Here is a 19925-nt window from a genome sequence, read left to right as displayed (position 1 = left end):
GTTTCAAATTTTGTTTGTCAGTCTATACATCGAAACTAAAGCGCAAAATGCTGTTTGTGATTTCACAAAAAACAACACATTTCCATAAGATGGCATATTGTGGGGCAGTCGTGGGCTGGAGGTTAGGGATCCAGCCTTGTGACCAGAAGGTTGCTGGTTTGATCCCCAGAGCTGACAGCGCATGACTGAGGTGTCCTTGTGCAAGACACCTAACCCCCAACTGCTCACTGGGTGCTGTGGATTGGGCTGCCCACTGCTCTGGGCAAGTGTGCTCACTGCCCCCTAGTGTGTGTATGTGTGCTCACTAGAGTGTATGTGGTGTTTCACTTCACAGATGGGTTAAATGTGGAGGTGAAATTTCCCCATTGTGGGACTAATAAGAGTCTGTTAATCTCTTATTCATTCTAGAGCAGTTTAGCTCACAGGGAAGTTATGAGAGGTGTTTCAGCCCAGACTCTTTTTGGAATGAGGCAGCCAATCAGAGCAGAGGTAATTTCCATTTATTGGTCTTAAGGGTGCAGTAATAAAACTATCTCTTGTTTGATTTTAAACATGAAAGGATAAAGAGAGGGGGCAGCACGGTGGCACGGTGGGTAGTGCTGTCACCTCACAGTGAGGAGGGCCTGGGTTCGATTCCCTGGCCAGGTGACCGGGGTCCTCTCTGTGTGGAGTTTGCATGTTCTCGCTGTGTTTGTGTGATGACCTGTCCAGGGTGTATCCTGCCTTCCACCCGGTGACTGCTGGGATAGGCTCCAGCACCCCCTGTGACCCTGACCGAGAAGTGGCTTAGAAAATGGATGGTTGGAGGATAAAGAGAGGTTGGATAATAGTAAAATACATTTTGACTGTTTTGGTACATATAACAGCATTATTGTTAGTAGTTTTCAGGGGAAAAATAATAAAATGCTAGAAAACTATATGATATGGGCTCTTTAAATTATACATTTTTCAGCGTAAGATCATACTGGTATTGTGTCAGACATTTTTTCCTCATCTTTACCAAAGGTAGCAATAATACAGAGGGACACTTCAGCCCATTAACTGTGAATGTGTAAGTGATTTCATCTCTTCACTCAATAACTTATCCAGAACTCGGTTGCAGTGATTGCTGTGTGTTAACGCAGAAATAGAGCAGACAGGCAGCTAAAAGAGACAGGTTTTCCTGTGTGGTTAGAGGGCTAATGTGGTCACAGGCTGTGACTAAATTTGGTCCTTCAAAAAGCCACCAGCGGTTTACAGTTGGAGGGAAAAATTTATCTCCCATTAAAGGCATCTGTTATTTCTACAAACTGTGACAAGTGAACGAATAAATGCTATTTCGCTTAACACAGCAATATCTCGGAAATAAGGTCATCGTTTTTTTCTCTATCCGTTCATTTTCATTGCGTGAGGAGGAAATCTGAGCTGTACGCACTAACTTTATTATAATAATATTACAAAACGACCCCCGTCCGAGGTAGTGTTTCCCGGCGAAGGGGTGTGTATCGCACTCGTTCCCACCCCCGGAGTACGGCAGTGGACTTTCCCAGACAGACATGTCACGGCTGTTGCTTGGAGCCGGAGCGCTGCTGTGGGAAAGGCATCCTGTGTCTGCCATTGCAGTGGAGCTGCACACGCAGGCGGTGGAGGACGCCAGTATCCTCTCTGTCTCGCTGTCTCCTTTACTTTCACGTGTTCAGATACACATCTGAACGGATATTTCACTGCGGGAGGTTTTTAAACAATGCTCGAACTGATCTCGACCTTCGTAACGTTAACGGACTGGGAGCTGTCTTCGTTTTTAACGGTTACGATGTCATCAGCACAGCAGCAATAGGTAGCCGTTGCCGATAGCGTGTGCTGCTAAAGAAGAAGAGCTTTCCCTGAACTTTGGACTCTCCTCTCGCCTCCTCTCCTCCGTTTCTGACATGTTGCTCATCGTCCACAGATTGGAGAGTTAAAAACTGCAGCCCGGCGGGCGCTGCGGCACCCGGGCGACGGAGGCAAAGAAGAAACGGACCGTTTTTACTATTCTGTCGAGCGAGCAGACGCAGCTAGCTCACCCTGTATTTAAAGGCTACACGCGTTTTTTGGCCAACTTCAGCGTGAGAAGCTAAAGAAGGAACAAAATGTCTGCCAGGGCTGCCTCTAATAAGGTAACGCTAACCTTTTATTTAAGTTTAATATCGCCAGCACTGTCAGAAATGCATGAGATCGGATTTAGCCCCCAGTTAACTAACCTAGCTCGGTTAGCTAACTTAGCTACATCGCCGAAACATCCAAATCCTCGGAGGAGGAGGCAATAAATCTCTAACCGTCCACACCTAACTACCTTCGGCTAAGGTCATGTGTTTACTAAATGCCGGTGTGTCCCGCTAGCGTTACCTACTTAGCCTTTAGCATTTCGCTAGCTAGCAATCTTCGGTTAGCGAGACAGAGTCGCTGCTTCGATTATATTTTCTCTCAGCTACGTTAAGTGGCTAGCTAGCTAACCCTAAGCTAAGTTAGCCATCGATAACGCGTTTTTTGTTGCTTACTTGAACTACTCGGTTGTTTAACTTTTCACGCTATTTAGCTTGCTAGCTTACGTTGGTTCGCAGTTGAATACTATCGAGATTCTCGTACTGATTTTTTTGCTACAGTTTATAACGTGTGTTTACTTATTATGTATAACATTTAATAGCCAAAAGCGAACGTCTGTTCACTTTGTTTTGTTTCTCGTCCTGAGACATATCTTATGCTTATCAAATTCATTAGGGAAAGCTAGTGAAATAATGTCAGCTGGTTAACAGCAAAGTTAGCGTTGGCCAATATGTATTGGATGTAACGTAACGCTACAGTTTCACACTTGTTCATGCAAAACAGTTGCCATTCACATTATGGGTGGCTTGTTTTGAACTTTTATTTTGGCCTAGGCCTTGGTGGTCCACACTTTCAACCACTACTCGTGGAAGTCTTCCTTGAGGCTATTATAAAAACGCAATATTTAACATGGGTGTGTTTCTGTTTCGGTTGAAACTTGACAGGTGAGCTGCAGGAAACTACACTAACATCCCAGGAATGTGTCTGACCTGTCTTTCCTCTTTGTCGTGTGTCGTGGGTTTCGTGCAGTGTGCATACTTGACTGTTCCAGCTGATTCATATAACCTACTGCTCCTGGTCTAAGACGACTAACCAACATTATAGGTCTTAGTTGTCTACATTATTTACTGGCCCTTTCTAACATTGGCCAGCGTAATTGAGTTGTGAAGTTTGAAAGACCTTCAGTTATGATGTGTACTTGTATTTGTTTATGCCATTACTTAATTTTCTCCAAGGCTGTAATTTGAACTTGAACGGTCATTCTACTGGGCCATATCACAGTGATCATAGTAATACTGTTGTCCAGACTGCTCTATCAGATTGCTCCCCATCTTTCCCAAATTGAGAATCTACAGTATCAACAAGCAGTATCATCTTGGCAGAAGCTGGATGCTTAATATCACACTAAGAATTGAGACTTGATGTGCTTTGTATTTCAGTACTTGGCAAATGTAGACATACATGCAGCAGTGTCTTGCACAAGTCACACATTGTAAGGCAGTAGATGCATAGATATTTGATGCTGTGAGAGTCTATTTGGCTTTATGAGAACCAGTTCAAGCACTTCAAGTTGCTCCTCATTAATACCAGTTCTGATGGGAATTTTAATTCACCTCGCTCATGATGTGATTCTTAATGTAAGTTTTAATCTTTGGCCATACATTCCTCATTCATGATTTATAATTTGGAGGGATGGCGCAATACTTTTTTGTTTTCTGATACCAATATCGCCACATTAAATATCATCTGATACATACAAACATACAAAGCTTTAACAGAAGCTGTTTTTAATTGAACCACTTTTTTTTAAGATTATCACTTAAAATTAGGCTTTCATGCTCACATTACTTAAGCTCTCTACTCAAACACAGGAAGAAATACATAAATAAGAGCATCACATTCCACACAGTGTGTGCTATTTTAGATTAGTTACTGGTTTGGATCTAATTTGTATGTTTCTTTCCTCTGCAAGTATCAAATAAAAAATAATACTCATCAATACTGATTCTGAGATATGCCATCTCTGATCATTTGCAATTTATGGTTATTTTTGCCTGTACTCGTAAGGTTGGTTACCTCAAAATGGTCAGCACCAGTATTGCTCTCAATGTATGTCGAGTCGGTTTTCTGTTTAGCCTGCCTGATTTTAATCATTGGCTTTTACATTTTGTACATTTTCTGCTAAACTACTCTACTTGTGACAGATTAAAGTGGTTGTACCAAGAAATTACTTTATTATTATTATTATTATTATTATTATTATTATTATTATTATTATGCATTTGGCTGCAGTGAGAGTTGGAGAAGGAGAGTGCTGAATTCCTTCAGCAAGCTCTTCTTGAAGCATGACTTTTGACACAGTGGTGGTAGAAAGTAAGAAAGAATCTTTTTTCTTGAGTTTGCAAGGCTGAAAGATGTTTACTCCTCTGGCCACTTGTAGAAGAGTGGTCCATTACTTCCTTTTAATTGACTGTCATATTTTATGATTTGTTGCAATATTCATTTGTTTGTTTTTTTTTTACCGGTGTTGTTGTGGAGGAGATGGTGTATGCCATCAGTTGTTCCATGTTGATATGTGATTGAGATGAAGGGATCAAGGTCAAAGATGTAGGCCAGAACCCAGTACTGATGAGTGTGTGTCTCTCTCATGTGCTCTCTCTCCATCTTGGTTATGATGTTTCATGCGTGTCAGGTGACCTGTTTCACTAAGAAACTTGGACGTGTATTCTCACTTTTGGATCAAGAGATTATTTTGTGTTTGTGTGTGTGAGTCAGTGTTTGGTTGGTGGCTAAGACTGTGTTTTAACATTGAATGGATGTTTTCAGTGCCTTTTTTAGTGCTGATATTATTAATGCAGTTTATACTGATTTTGATATTGTTTCTTTAAAACTCCCCAGTTTTGAAATTAGCTGTTTTTGATGGAAATTCTTCTCTTAAGATGAGCATCTAAAAGAACACTCCAATACTGAATCTACTCGCACTCTACAACCTTACAAGAAGAAAATCACAGATAACGTCACGCAATGTGTACTATTTCAAGCTAGACTTGTTGCAGGGCTGAATTGGATTCATTATTTTTTTTCCCTCCAATATCAGATCCATTCTGTTGGCATTAGCTCGATACCCATCACTAAGGATGCACCATCTTTATTAATCATGATTTTTTTGACCTTTTACCACACTGAGCTTTTTGTGAGCATTCTGTGTTAAAATAAGCAGATGAGTGCACTACTTATCTACGTAGCTCTAGCTGCCTGTGCTACTGAGTTTGGAAGAATTTGTGCAGGTTGTACATATTCAGTTTTCTTTATTACATTGCACATTCAAACATATGGTGCTGAGTTTGTTTGAATAGTTTGCTTTAGTGTTTTTTTTTTTTTTTTTGAGGCAGTCAAAAATGCTAAAAATATTTGCATTTCTTCTCATCATTTGTTGACTTAATATTACCTTAAAGGCATTTTTTCATTGAGCGTTTACATGATCTTGTTTTGCACTAAACAGTTTTGCAACTTGAAAGTGTTGTGTGATCCCTGAACACAATTTCATTACATTTTCACTCGACCCAGAAATAGATGTGCTGAGATACGAGATCCCAAAATAGATCCATCACAGCATAGCGTGATTTCAGTGATATTGCTGCTACGAGCGCAGGGCTTTCAGTGAACAAGTAACTAGCAGTGTGTAAAATACCTGAGTGAGTGTGTGATGAGAGCATGGCATGGAGGTGTTTTCATTTGCACCCTATTGTTTCATCCTGAGTAAAGCTAAAGGAGATTTAAATATTTTAGTGAGATGTCAGCTTGTGAAATATTCCTATTTTGGAAGAAGGCAATGCAAGGAGTGCATAAACACCAGTTTACTCAGTAGTGTGATATGGCTTAAGTAAGTACTGTAATGTCATTAATTGCACTGCATGCAACTTGAGGCATATCAGTAAATTATTGTGGTCCATTTATTTCAAATGTAAAAGAATGCAATACATCACCGTCATTTGTGGTTTCAAAAGCAGCAGCACAGGCCGTAATAAGTATGTATGCATAGTGTTTGAAACTTCTAAAAGACAGTGCAGATCACAGCTACAGTGATCCACTAGCTCAGTACTACTGTAGAGTAAACTTTGAGTCCAATACCCAAGGATTATACATGTCTTAATAACAGTGAGCAAAGCATTACTTCATTCATGCACACACCAGTACAGGAAAACTGAATTGAATTCAGTGACCCAATTTCAGCCCAGCAATTCATAGAAGGGAAAAAAAAAACAACAACAAAATCTAAATTTTAAAGTTGGCACATGCTGGATGTTTTGAAATATCACATTTTCTGGCTCGCTTGCAGTATAAGGCATGCAGTCAGTTTCACTTGCACTTTATTGCAGAAGTAAATTTTATAAATAGCCATTACTGTATCAGTTTTATCCATTATATTCTATTATCCAATATATGTATTGTTATTATGGAAACAGCATTGGTGAAATTCATGTTTTACCTATTGTTTAAAGTGGTAAATATTGTGCTTTTATTTCCTATTTTGTACCTAGTATTATTATTTTGTTACACCTCCTTACTCCTTTCTCTTTCTAGAGTGAAACAGATACTGTGATGTTTCAGAGGGAGTCATACCACATGCCAGGCCTGTGCTGTCATAACCTTTCTTACAACGGCTCATTCTCACTCCTTTCATCCACTCCCATTCCATGACAATGAAAGCACAGAGTTTCACTAGACTAGGATAATGTGGCTGGTATAGGTTGCATATTAACCAGCTGTATATGAATGGGTCATGAGTCATGAATGGGTGTGATCCACAGTGACCCATATGCACTACATTCAAAACTTCTCCAGCTGATTCTTTGGTCAGGGTCGTAGGTCAGCAGGGCCATCTGAGGTTAATGGAGACTTCATTTCCTGCAGCCTGGTGTAGTATTACTCAGCTGGGTATCAGCTGGGCATCAGCTGGGCATAGGCCAAGTGCTCTGAACACGTGGTCTTACCTTGATATACTGTGTGCACACAGACCCACACTTGCATGAACATGCTGTCATAGCATTGCTTTTGGATTGCTGTTGCTACACTACAGTGAAACTGAATACCTACTTTTAGAGAGAGCTCTTAAAGCATGGGCCAGTTAATTTATTTTTCATTATTCCCTTTCACCCAATAACTGCTTAACCTACATCCCAGTGATTCAGAATCTTGCTGATTGTGTGGAGCTTTTTTTCTGCCCCCCCCTCTTATTTTGTTTGATTTCTTTTAAGAGTTGATCGCATGACCAAAATGAAGACTAGAGTCTAGATAACCAGGAAAGCCCAAGGAATAAAATATTCTGTAAGTAGCCTCTGAAAAATATCATGGCCAGCAAGCCTATTACTAATAACAGTGATCTTAATTGAATTAATTAATTTAACGTGATATGTCAGATTTCTGTACAAGCAGAAGGATAATGTTCAGCTTCTTTTTTGGTGAGCAGTGGATTGATGCAAGCGTTTGCAGAAAATCAAGGAACAAGAAAACAATTGTTCCATTTTTTTTGTTTTGTCTGATTGTGCATCAGGTGTGTGTCTTTATGAGCGAGGCCTGTTCTGGCATGTGCAGTCACTTCTTAGCATCCAGCAGCCCAAGACATACATTTTTATTTTATTTATAAAATGTGAGAACAAATTCTTATTTATAAAGGTGACCTGGAAAGCAGCAAAAGCTGCTCGAGGAAGAGGGAAATGCCTAACTGGATAAAAGAGTGCAATAAAGTAACTGCAAGGTTCAAATACTAGCTTGTAAATTGAGAGTTGTGAATTAATAACTCGCATTCCGAAGATGCTAAGTACATCTTTGCCTGCCCGTCAGTCTAATGACAAGACTTGATGGTATGACATGATCTCCAGGGACAACTATATCAGGTTCAGAGGTCTGGTCATCACTGGTCACCCCTTTGACACAGGTAACCTAAAATAGCTCTTTCATCACAAAAAGTTTCCCAATCGCCAAGGGGCTTCGGCTGACAATGATTCTAATTATGAGCAAAACACTAGATCTGTCTCTAGAAATGAAGGTAAAATGTGCAAACTCATGAAAGTGGTGTGAAATATTTTAAAAGAAGTTAAGACTGTGTATTTATGGTTCATCGTTCAAGAGCTGTCTTTCTAGATCTTTTAACATCCAGCTAATGTTTATCCCTTTTAAGGATGATGCAGATATGGGAATTGTGGGCTGATTAGTGTCCAAAATTTTTCATGTTCATATCTACAGGCACCGATTACAAAGTTTTCTAAAACATAGTAACTGGAACAAAATCCACTTAAATTATTACACATAAATGTAGCATTTATTTTACTTTACACACATTTGCAATAGGATAACAGTTGCAGTTAAATAATTGCGGATATTTTAGCACTGCTTAAAGAAAATACATTAGCATATTTTAGTCCAGTATCAGCTGAACATTATTTTCTTTAGGAATACAGTAAGTGCCATCCAATATTATTGTAAATATTGGTCATATTGAAACTGTTTGATGCTCCCCCTCCTTGTTAAAGCAGTTATGCATGATATAATTCCATTATTATTGGGCATTCCCAATTCCCTTGCAGTTCTCTCTTAATAGTGTACATTTCTAAGAAATTATTTGTTGCCCTGCGGTATTTTTTAAATGAGGCCTCATCATAAATGTGAAAATATTAGATCTTCAGTCATCATTGTTGGATATTTACACATGCCAGTACATATGAAAGTCACATGGAAAAGTCAGCGGATGAAACTGAACTGCGGAATTCATCCATGCTGCAGCCCGCTCTGCCTAGCCACGATCTTTTTGTGAAACCTGAGCCCTAATCATTACATATGGGCTCTTTATAATACTCTGGCGTCAGCAGCCTTGAGCTATTCATAGCTTTTTCGATCTAGAAGAACAGCTTGACTGGTGCCACGTTTTTTTTTTCCCCTAAAACGTGATGTTTCCAGGAATTGATTATTCAGAAAGATTTTTTTTTTGTCTTTTCATGCTGATGCACATTTTTTATACCTAAATCAGAATTTTAAACATTATAGAACCACAGGCAGAACAGCTTTTACATGGCTGAGTAGTGTAAGTGATCCTCTGGTTTGGTTGCTTGTTTTGTCACCCTTGTGATCCTCTGTTGTGTAATGATTCATTTGTGCTCCTTGTTTGCGTGTCACCATAGGGAGAGAGGAAAGGAAAACATACATGGAATCTGTCACCACTCCTGGCCTCTGTACTGACACACATTCCACCATGACAGCCTGCCAAAAATCCCCTAGACAAGCTGCGCGTGTGTGCTTGTATGTGTCAGGAGTGACTTGTATCGCTACTGTCACTCTAAACATGTATCTCGGTGTGCACCCAATAGTCTACAGCAGCAAACTACTTGTCTGTAAAACATCTAAAATGATTTAAACTGGGTGACTACAACAGAGGGAGAGATGAATACCACCGTGGCACAGGGCACTTGGGAAACCATGCAGTGTTAGCCTCGCTATGCAGCATATCTCTCTTCTCTCTATGGCAGTGAAGCTTTAAACTGTATGCGATATGCAAAAGCTGCTACTACAAAATCTCTAACTTGTTTGTGCATTATAATCCTGTTCATCAAATTGGTCATTTTTGTAAGATCCAAAGAAGAGGAGGCATCTTTAATGTTTTGCAGCAGTTATTAGGGATGCACCAATACCACTTTTTCTGATACAGATACCTGATACCTGATCTGCCAATACAGACTGCTGATCCAATACTAACTCTGTCTTAACTGATTGATAGGTGGCTAGAAATCCTGACGTGTATATAGTGTATTTTTAAATATTTTCTAGAAATAATTTATGAGCTCTTAGGCTGATTGTAAGCATTAGGTCCCAGACCATGTCATTGTCTGGTGGAACTGGCCAATGTAGGCTATGCTGCAGGCAGTGCTGGAGGACGTTGAAGTGACTAGCGGGCTGATATGCTACCCCAGGCTAAAGGCTATTATTACCTAGAGAGACTGTTTCCTCCATATATATCTCTCTGTTGTTTGGTCCCCTGCACTAACATTAACTGCATCTGACTACGCAGTGACTTAGCCACGCAGCTAAAAAGGCTAATGCTAGTGTGTTTTGCACTGTATGTGCTTTGCGTTATCTGTGCTTATTTGTGGTATAGCGGTAAACCACATGCCTTAGGAAGAATTTCAGTTAGTTTATCCTCCACTTCCAGTGCCTCTATGTGAAAATGGCGAAACAGATTTAGCAGTGAGCATTTTTAGTGTTGTCATCCCACACTGCCATTGTGTTTCTTGATTTAGTTAGGGTCCAACTGCTCTCACATATGCACACATCACTCACTAGTATGTCCGATTTTCAGAAATTGCTATCTAATGTAGTAGTATCTGCGCTGATACTGTTACAGTATTGATATTGGTGCAACACTAGCAGTTATTTTGAACACAGAAGCCACAGAAGTTTTGCACAGATATTTTAATGTTTAGGCTGCAAAGCACAGCGGATTCATAAAGAGCTTAAGACCACTGTGGATGACTTTGACGTTATTTCTTAAAGCTAGAGTGTCTGAGTATAGCTCTTGAACACAGGGGGAGTAGAAGTGCAGAAAGGGTTAAGGCCAATACAGCACTTTACACTGCAGATGGATTGCTGCTCCTACTGAGCAGTGAAGCTCCACATTGTAGCACAACTGCAGCTCCCCTCCCCTCTACACACACACTCTCTTGCAACACTGCCAAGCCTCAGGGATTTATGTGGCTCTGCATGTGTGTGTTAAGAGAGAAAGGGGAGCCAACAAGAGACGCAGATGGGATAGAAGATTAAAAAAATGGGGACATACCTGCATTTTTAGGCTTACTAAAAGGAGAAACCAAGAGGCAGAGTTTTTGAGAGGTTTAAAGTACATCACATGGGTCACTATCAGTTTTGTTTGTCATAGTACCACTTCTCGTGCTTTGAAAGTGTTTTGACCTATCTGCAGGCTTTCTACACCAGACAGTACCTGGCACAGTAAGAGGAGCATGGTTTCTCTCTCTCACTTAAACTCTTTTGCTCTCACTCTTGCTTTGTACTTCTGTCTTGCACACTGATTGAATTGGGGCTTTTGCACTGAGGAGACACTTTCAGTGTGTTTGTGCTGGTGGATGGTTGTCTGCAGGATCTTCACTTGGATTAGGCCTTGAAAGCTCAAAGACAGAGATGATGCTGAACCATCTGAGGTGATAAGAAAAAAAGTTTCCGTGAGTAAATATTTAAGTAAAAACTGTTTACTCACTACTCTTCTGCAGTGTAGTCTGCAGAGGATCTGTCTTTGATATATTCTAGGGAGGTCTTACAAGACTTATTGTTTTTATCTTTATCTTTACATTATCTTGTATTGTAGCTAGCGTATTACTTCAGCACTGCTTTTGTTTCATGTTTCTTTGCTATTATGAAATCAGTCTGAATGGATCAAAACTCCCACTTTGCCATTCTGAAGTCTTAAACGTTATGTTTTGTTCTATAATGTTGAGCGCTTCAATAAACTGACAGTGTTAACATGATGATATAAGGTACAATTTCAAGCACAGCTTGAAAAATGAATAGAATGATACTCCATTGTATTTTGTTGAATCAGATAATGCATGTTGTGAGTTACTCCTTGTATATTCCATGTAATCTATAGAGTGCAGTTAGGGTGTTTTTATTTGCTGCTCTCATTGGTACTGAAAATTATATTTTTTCATAACAGACTTCGAATTTGTAGTAGCTGCCCTGATTATCACTTGCACAAATCTTCAGATCTGCAGCCGTGCAAATCTCTAGCACGTGTGTCTGTGCGAGCCGCATGTATGCTTTGGGAACCTGTTCTTCCTGTATCTTGCAATGAGGTCTCCTCTCAGATTGAGTGTCTGACTCTGCAGGATTCCCTGCTAGAGGGCATTTAAAAAACGTCAGCAGTTTGAGGCACATCTTTGTGACGTGATCAGTCACTTCATTCTACCTGTTTTGTGTTCCTTGTACCAGAACACAAGGTTGTGTGTATGTCTCTGTATGGAAGTGATAGACATTTCCCCCCCCCACTTATCTTCTTTTGGCTGCAGAAAGGTGTACACAGTGTTCTCAGTGTGCATTTGTTTGTGCTGAACAGCAGTTTCTTACTTGCATAGCTCAGTCTTTGCTCCATTCGTTGCAGCGTCATTGGACCTGATGTTTCAGATCCTGGTGACTATTTTGAGATAATCACATTGTATACATTCTAGAGAGGCTTGATTTTAAAAGGGCCTCATGTTGACATAATTATGTGTTATCTCATCATTAACTCTGCCAAAGACTGGTTGTAAAGTCTGCATTCTGCTGCTGAGCTCTGTTAAAAGTAGGACATATTTTATCTGCCACCTTTATCTGCCATTTAAAATACAGCATGGAAAGTAGTGCCAGTGTGGCCACACGTTTTTGAACTACTCTCATCCCTCCTTCCACATAGGCTGAGTCTACATGACAGTTCTGCAGTTCATGATTGCATGTTCTTATGACTAACAGTCATGGGTTGTCTTCAACAAATTGTCTTAACAGCTTCTTGGTTAGATGATCCCCTCTCTCTTAACAGCTTCTTGGTTAGATGATCCCCTCTCTCTCTCTCTCTCTCTCTCTCTCTCTCTCTCTCTCTCTCTCTCTCTCTCTCTCTCTCTCTCTCTCTCTCTCTCTCTCTCTCTCTCTCTCTCTCTCTCTCTCTCTCTCTCTCTCTCTCTCTCTCTCTCTCTCTCTCTCTCTCTCAATATGCTGTATAGCTAAAGTTAAATAAGATACCACATCCCTTTCTCTCTTGATAATGATTCAGAACACCAAAGCACAGATTTTACACACTCCAGTTGCATAACTCACTCATGCATAACAGTGACACTTTCTCACGCATGCACACACAGGATAAAAACACTTTGAATAACTTTAGTCCATGCTGATGATACTTAATATAATCTGTTTTTGTTGTGTCATCTGTTTCTCTCTTCATAATGTGGATTGAGAGCACCCTCTGAGACCTGCCACAAGTGCACTATTAAGTGCTAGATGAGAAGCCACATGGCTGCATATGTGCACCAATTATCTTGACAGGTAGCCAAGACCCAGACATAATATAATCCTCTGCATTATGTCTGAATGGGGAGTTAAGCCTTTGTGGCAGTATTCATTTTGAAAAAGACATGCATTTACACAACCAATATGTATAACATGAATAACACAATATGAATAGCATTTCATAATAATGCAGCCATTTCTAGGTTGTATGTGGTGCAGTGGTGCTCTGCCTTCTAACTTCAGCTTTTGTCTTATTGATGAGTTGATTTGGGCAGCTGCCTTTCCTTGTGAATACTTTGGCCCCGTTCTCTCGTTAGAGCTGTGCTCAGCTGTCTGATCCATCTGTGTGTGGGCCCAAATGGCTCTGCTTCAGTCTGAGCCTCCAGACCCTTTACTGGAGAGAGCCGTCAGCTGCCACTTCTGCCAGGCTCCTTCCTACAGTGTGAAATTGCTATTGACATGGATTGTAAGGAGCTGCAGAACTGCCTCAGTTAAATGTGCAACTGAATTCTCCTGCAACTGCATATTACTTATAAGTGTTGATAAAGCACATAAACAGTATATTGCAGAAGGACATACTACCTTCTTTTAAGAAAGTAGAGTACATGTTGTTGTAAATATACTTTGACACAGCCCTCTGGCTCCTCTTTCATGAAACATGAAAATTATATGTTAATGCTTTGTTACCAGCCTAAGCATAGATTTTTGCACATGTTACTTGTGCTTTTGTGTCATGTTAATGTCAGTTTTATCTGAGACAGTTTTTTTTTTATTCTGTTTACAACTGTATTACACTGTATTTATCAGATCAGTATTTTGCACAAGAACATAATACTTTGCATTATCTTATTTTGCAATAATTAGTATTTTTCTGAACCAAATCTATATTTGATTTAATCATTATGCAATTTGAATCAGGACTTTTTAAATGTGTAACTTAATGTGTAACTAAGAAATTGAAATGATGATTTACAAATGTAATACTGTATTAATGTTATTTTGGGCACTTCTTAAACCTTAACACTAAACTTCCCAAACTTTTTTTAAAGCACTTAGCTATTTTTCTACTGACAGCATATAGACTACCCATTCTAGCAGGCATCTTTTCAAATGTATAGAATAATTGAAATGCCTACCCCAATTTCATCCACGATATGGTCGTTGCTGTTCTGTGTTCAAATGCTGCATGTTTATTATGCTGCATTAGGCAACCAGTCTGTCTGTCCCTATAGGTCTTATTTATTTTGTCAAACTTTTTTGTCAGTTGTAATTTGGAATGCAAGCAGCTGTGGATTAGGCTATTAAAACGAGGAAGTTACTATCTGATTGTACTGATTGTACAACGCTATCCGGTTGTTTTCTAGCAGAGCAATTCCACTGGACATTTTTTATTTTTTATTTTTTACCTTTCTTTTAATTTCTGCTTTGAAGTTGATTGCAGGTAATTGCATTGGGCTGTTTTGGGACCAACCAGTGAAAGGATCTCATTCTCCCCTCCCCCCTCTGTCTCCCTCACTCCCACTATGGCTCTCTCTCATTCATATTTGCTCACCATTTTTCTTTCTTTTTCTTTCTCTCTTTCTCTCTTTCTCTCCCTCTTTTTCTATCTTTCTCTCCCTCTCTTTCTCTCTCTTTCTCTCCCTCTCTTTCTTTCTCTCTCTTTCTCACACATACACAAATATATCCAGAAGGAGTGTGTAATGTGAAGGTAAATTGCAACAGTCTGACTCAGTTTTAGATCTTATCTTGTTGCAGGTATTCTCCCGTTCTCCGTCCACATCCCATCCTCTGTACTCCTACTAGGTTGTCTGGACGGCAGCGCACAATGTTGTTGTTGAAACACACAAAAAGAGCTGCTGGTCTCCTAGGAAACACCCAAAGAGCACCACAGAGTCATGAGTGTGTGTTACAGTTCAAAAAGAATTCTTAGGAAAGATTAGAAATCAAGTGGACCTTTTTATTAGCATTTCAGTTCAGCAGCAGGAAGAAAACATCACCTCTGACAAAATGGTGCAGAACACATTGCATCAGCATTTTTACAACATTACTTTAAGACATGGGCATAAATCCTTATTCATGCCCCACTCTGCCTTTGTCACTGCACACAGATCTTTTTTCAGCAGCTAGACTCTTGGAGTCCTGTGCTGTTTATGAATATTCATTAAACTTTAAGTGCTTTAATGTGTGTGTGTGTGTGTGTGTGTGTGTGTGTGTGTGTGTTTCTTAACAATTACCTTTTGTTAATTTTTTTTTTTGTACATTCAGAAAAGCCTAAGCATTTTTTAATTTGCTGATTAATTCTTAAAAGCCATTGGTGTTGTGCCCCATGTGTGTAGTCCCCTGTTGTGTTCAGTAAGTTTGCAACCATTTTTGCTTTCCAAAATTTTACGTACCCCTTTTCACAGTCAGTAAATAGCTGGAGCCCAGTCAAGCGTACCAGAGTGACAGAGTAATAAATGAGGTCAGTGTAGCTAATCAGGTGATGTGAATAAAGAAATTCCAGAAACAAAGTAACTTAGTCCCTTTTATTCCATAAGTCTGTTGATTTTTACTGAATTTTGAAAAAAAATAATCACTAGGTGTAGCTAAGTAATGGGCACCTGACAGAATCAAGTCATGACATGCATGCTGCTAATTGGGTGTAATTGACTCATTTAATGAAAGAGGCATGTTCAAATTAATAGCAGTGTGGAGTTCAATTAGTGAGGTCATTCATTCTGTGAAGAAACAGTCAGTTATGGCCCCTTTTTAAAGAAGGAGGGCAGCAAATGTTGTTGGTTTTAGCCCTTGCTCAGAGAGAAAAATGGGTCATTCCAGACATTATACTGAAGGAGAAAGAACTTTGATCAAGAAGTTGATTGGCAAGGGGAAAAGCATATAAAGAAGAAAGTAATTAGCTGCTCAGCTAAAATGGTCTCAAATGCTTTAAAATGGCAAACAAAACCCAAAACATGTGGTAAGAAAAGAAATTTGTGTAGATCATAGAATAACAAGAATGGCAAAGAAGCATCCAATGAAATGAAATCAAAGTCTTCAGTTCCCGGTAAGTACTGCGCTAATTAGAAGATGCCTACATGATGCCAAACTATTTGCAAGAAACCTTCGTAAAGTACCATTGCTGAAAAAAAAGACGTGTTGAAAAGGTTACACTGAACACAGAACACTTTGACTGGCCTAAAGAGAAGTGGTGCAATATTCTATGGACCGATGAGAGCAAGATTGCTCTTATTGGGTCTAAAGGCCACAGTTTGTGAGATGACCCATAAACACTGATTTCAAGCCAAAGTACACACTGTAAAACATGGAGGTGCAAGCATAATTGTTTGGGCATGTTACTTTGAAGTCTTGCCCATTTATCGCATACCAGGCACCATGGACCAGTTTGAATATCAGAATACTGGAAGAGGTCATGTTGCCTTATGCTGAAGAAGAAATGCCCTTGAAATGGGTGTTTCAGCAGGACAATGACCCCAAACACACCAGCAAGTGGGCAACATCTAATCAGCCATCAAAAATGCTGTTTTTGGTGCAAAACCAAAGAATGCAGAAGAACTGTGAAATGTGGAATTAAATGTGCAGTGCTCACAGTGGCTTTGTGTATATGGAAATAAATACTATTATGAGGATTGAGCTTTTAAACACACTGATGTTATTTTGCACGTAACTGTGTATTGCCCATTTAATTTAAGTTCTGTATTTATATTCACATTTTCAACCAACAGTAATGCGCAGGTAAAGCTTCTATTGACACATTTGATGACGAGGTGAAGTTCAAGCACAGGATATAGCTGTGATTTGAATTGTGATTGCTTTCTGGACTTTGTTTTGTGGGTGATGTGGCAAATGTAGAGCCTCCTTGATGCTTTCAGACAGTTTCTAAATATATACATTTTCGAAATACACTCACGGAGCACTGTACTAATTCTGGTTAGTGCCTCGCTTTTCTCTAAAACAGTTTCAATTCTTCATGTGGGAATCCTTTTTAGATTCTGGTCCATGTTGATATGATGCGTGCTGCAAATCTGCTCTACCACATCTCCGAGTTATTCTGTTGGGTTCAGATGCTGTGACTTGGAGGGCCGCTGAAGAACACTGACCTCCGTTTTCATGTTATTTAAACCATTTGGAGACTGCTTTGTGTCATGGTGCATTCTTTTGCTGGCAGTAGCCAGTAGAAGATGGGTAAACTGTGGCCATGAAGAGATGCACATTTTCAGCAACAATATTCCCATAGGCTGTGGCATTAGAGCGATAACTGATTGGTATTAATAGGCCCAAATTGTGTGCCAAGAAAACATTCTCCACACAGTTCCCACCTCCGACAGCCTGGACTGTTCACATAAAGCAGGTTGGATCTGTGGATTCATGTTGTTGGTGCCAAATTCTGATCTTACTATCTGTGTTCCTCAGCAGAAGATTGATCAGACCGGGCTACATTTATCCAATCACAGTTTTGATGAGCCTATGCGCACTGCAGCCTTAGATTTCTGTTTTTGGCTGACAGAGGTGGAACCTTACGTGGTCTTCTGCTGTTGTAGCCCATCCTTGTCAAAGTTTGCTACTGCAATCCGAGATGCTTTTTTGCTTACCACAGTTATACAGAATGGTTTTTGAGTTACTGTAGCCTTTCTGTCAGCTCAAAATAGTCTGTTCAATTACTCTCTCATTGCGCTCACCCGATGTTTTTCTTTATTGCACCATTCTAAGTAAACCCTAGAGACTGTTAAAATTCCCAGGAGATTAGCAGTTATAGAAATAGTCAGCTTTTCTGGGGCTTTCAGAATGATTTTGGCTGTCTTACAGCTGGTTACTAGATAAGTGGATATAGTGCATGATTTTAAGCCATCGTACAATAAATGTCAAACCGTCTATCGAACAGTTGATAAGTGGTAAACAGTGCTGCTAACTAGGAAAGAGGAGCTGGTTAGCATTAGCTTAGCTAGAATACTAACATCTCTGCCAGTCACAGAACGTAAGCGCTGACACAAGTTAAGATGATTAAAATAATGAATAAAATTTGAGAGTGAAGTCGAGCAACTGGTAAAGGGCCACAACTTAAAAATTAAACCTGTGCAGTGGTGTTTGTATCTGTAACCTGATAGGCTACCTTCACGTTAGCTTAGCGAGCAAACAGACCTAAACAGTGCTACCCATCACACTACAGGTACAGCATAAGAGGAGCTCAAATCAAACCCGTTCTGTTATTTGGGAGAGAGCTTGGTTAGCATGGGCTTGGATGCAAAAAAGACACTTGTTTTAGAGATCGCGCGACAATCGAGCTTGTTCTGCGGTGCATGCAGAGAATGCACAATTTTTTTGAGGGTTTTCCTAACTCAGACTTCATTCTTTTTTCTGTTGTTCTACTTGTAAGCTCCCACACCTCCAGTCAATGAGCCCTCTTAAATAAAAGTTTGTGAAATATATTTATTTATCCACTCTGACGTGGGTGGAAATAATTTTGATGTAGTCATCATTTTTATGTACTGATTTATGCTGTATAAAAGTCACACCACCCAGCCATAGAACAAAAAAATACACCATGTTAATACATGTTAAAATACTAACAAAAACTATAAATAAAATGATTATATTGCACAGTACTATATCCTGTCAAATAGACCTAATTATGCTCTTTGTAATGAAACATGCAGTTGGTCAATGTTCTTTAAGTACTGACCATATCCATGATGTGCTTAGGACAGCATAGTCATGTGATGACATTCATCACAACAATGATCTATATATCTGTCATATCCCACCCTTTGTTATTTTCTGAGTGGCTGTAATGGCTAAAAGCAAGGCCTTAACCTGCATGAGAAGCAGTGTCTGGCGTGGCGTGTCTAATTCTGGTCTGATTTCATTGCCATTGTTGAGGTAAATACTGTCATTTGGAATTATGTGTATAAATGCTGTTATCAAATGTGTAACTTTGAACACATCCTGCTACTAATGCTTAACATATTTAATGCTTAAAGTTTTATATTATATATTTCACAGCTCCACAGAAACAATGACTGCTTCTTCTTAAAGGCATGAAAGTGGCAGAGAAGAAGTGAACACATTTGAGTGTGAGCTTGTATGCTTTACTAATAAAGACTCTCGGGCCCTCCTGAGGCACTAGATTTTTAAAACCTGTTTTTACATTTCTCCTCTTATTTTGAAATTCAGCAGTCAGAAAGCTGCCTTACGAAGCAGGCTGGAGAACAGTCTTCATAAAGATGCACAGAAGAGAAATTATGAATATTTATAAGCCTGCATCTCCACTCTAAAAATAGTTAAGTACACCTCTTTTAGCATGAGATGCAGCCATAGCATGAATGAGCCTCTTCAGTTGTCAATACTAGTAGCCCCAAATCGATAAAGCTACCTTTTGTCATAAAGAACAGGTGAGGAGTTGAGTTTACAGTAATTGTCCCCTTGTTCAGCGCATTTCCCCTGCTAGTTTCTCCAACTTCCTCTCTCCCTTCGCTCCCTCTCCTGCTGCTGAATTGGAGCTGGGTTTTCTTTTTAATTAATAATCCATCTCTCATGCTTCATTATGCTTTAATGGTCCCCAGAATGAGCTCATTTGGCCAGTGCACTTGCTGTATAGGAGACTGCAGCTGACTGAAAGAGGAAAAGTGATGTGGATAATTTGGGAGGGATGCTTTCTCACTCAGTTTCTTTTGCAAGCACTGTGTAATGACCACACTGGTTCTCACCCTGTCACCTGATTCTGCAAAAGAGTGTTCTAATTAACTGGGGGTTTATGCTTTATCTGATACCATTTATCTGCCAATACTTCTCTAGTTCTTCTTTGCTTAATAGCTCATAGAAATGCC

The 19925-nt window shown here is 39.6% G+C and overlaps 1 protein-coding gene across 10 annotated transcripts in view; it reads left to right on the top strand.

The window, feature by feature from the left end:
- tjp1b (tight junction protein 1b) overlaps positions 1–19925 on the top strand; it is a 109803-nt gene that overhangs the window by 61127 nt on the left and 28751 nt on the right. The window contains exon 1 of one of the 10 annotated variants that reach the window (XM_037543086.1): positions 1560–2135. The exons of the other annotated variants lie outside the window; for them this stretch is intronic. Coding sequence (XP_037398983.1) covers positions 2109–2135 — 27 coding nt within the window. The 5' untranslated portion in view covers positions 1560–2108. Of the gene's footprint in view, positions 1–1559; positions 2136–19925 lie in introns of those variants that run through there. 10 annotated transcript variants of the gene reach the window in all.

This window comes from Pygocentrus nattereri, chromosome 11, assembly GCF_015220715.1.
Source record: "Pygocentrus nattereri isolate fPygNat1 chromosome 11, fPygNat1.pri, whole genome shotgun sequence".
Classification (NCBI taxonomy): domain Eukaryota; kingdom Metazoa; phylum Chordata; class Actinopteri; order Characiformes; family Serrasalmidae; genus Pygocentrus; species Pygocentrus nattereri.
The sequence above is the reverse complement of the archived record's forward strand: the minus strand, read 5'-3'. Positions and strand labels throughout refer to the sequence as shown.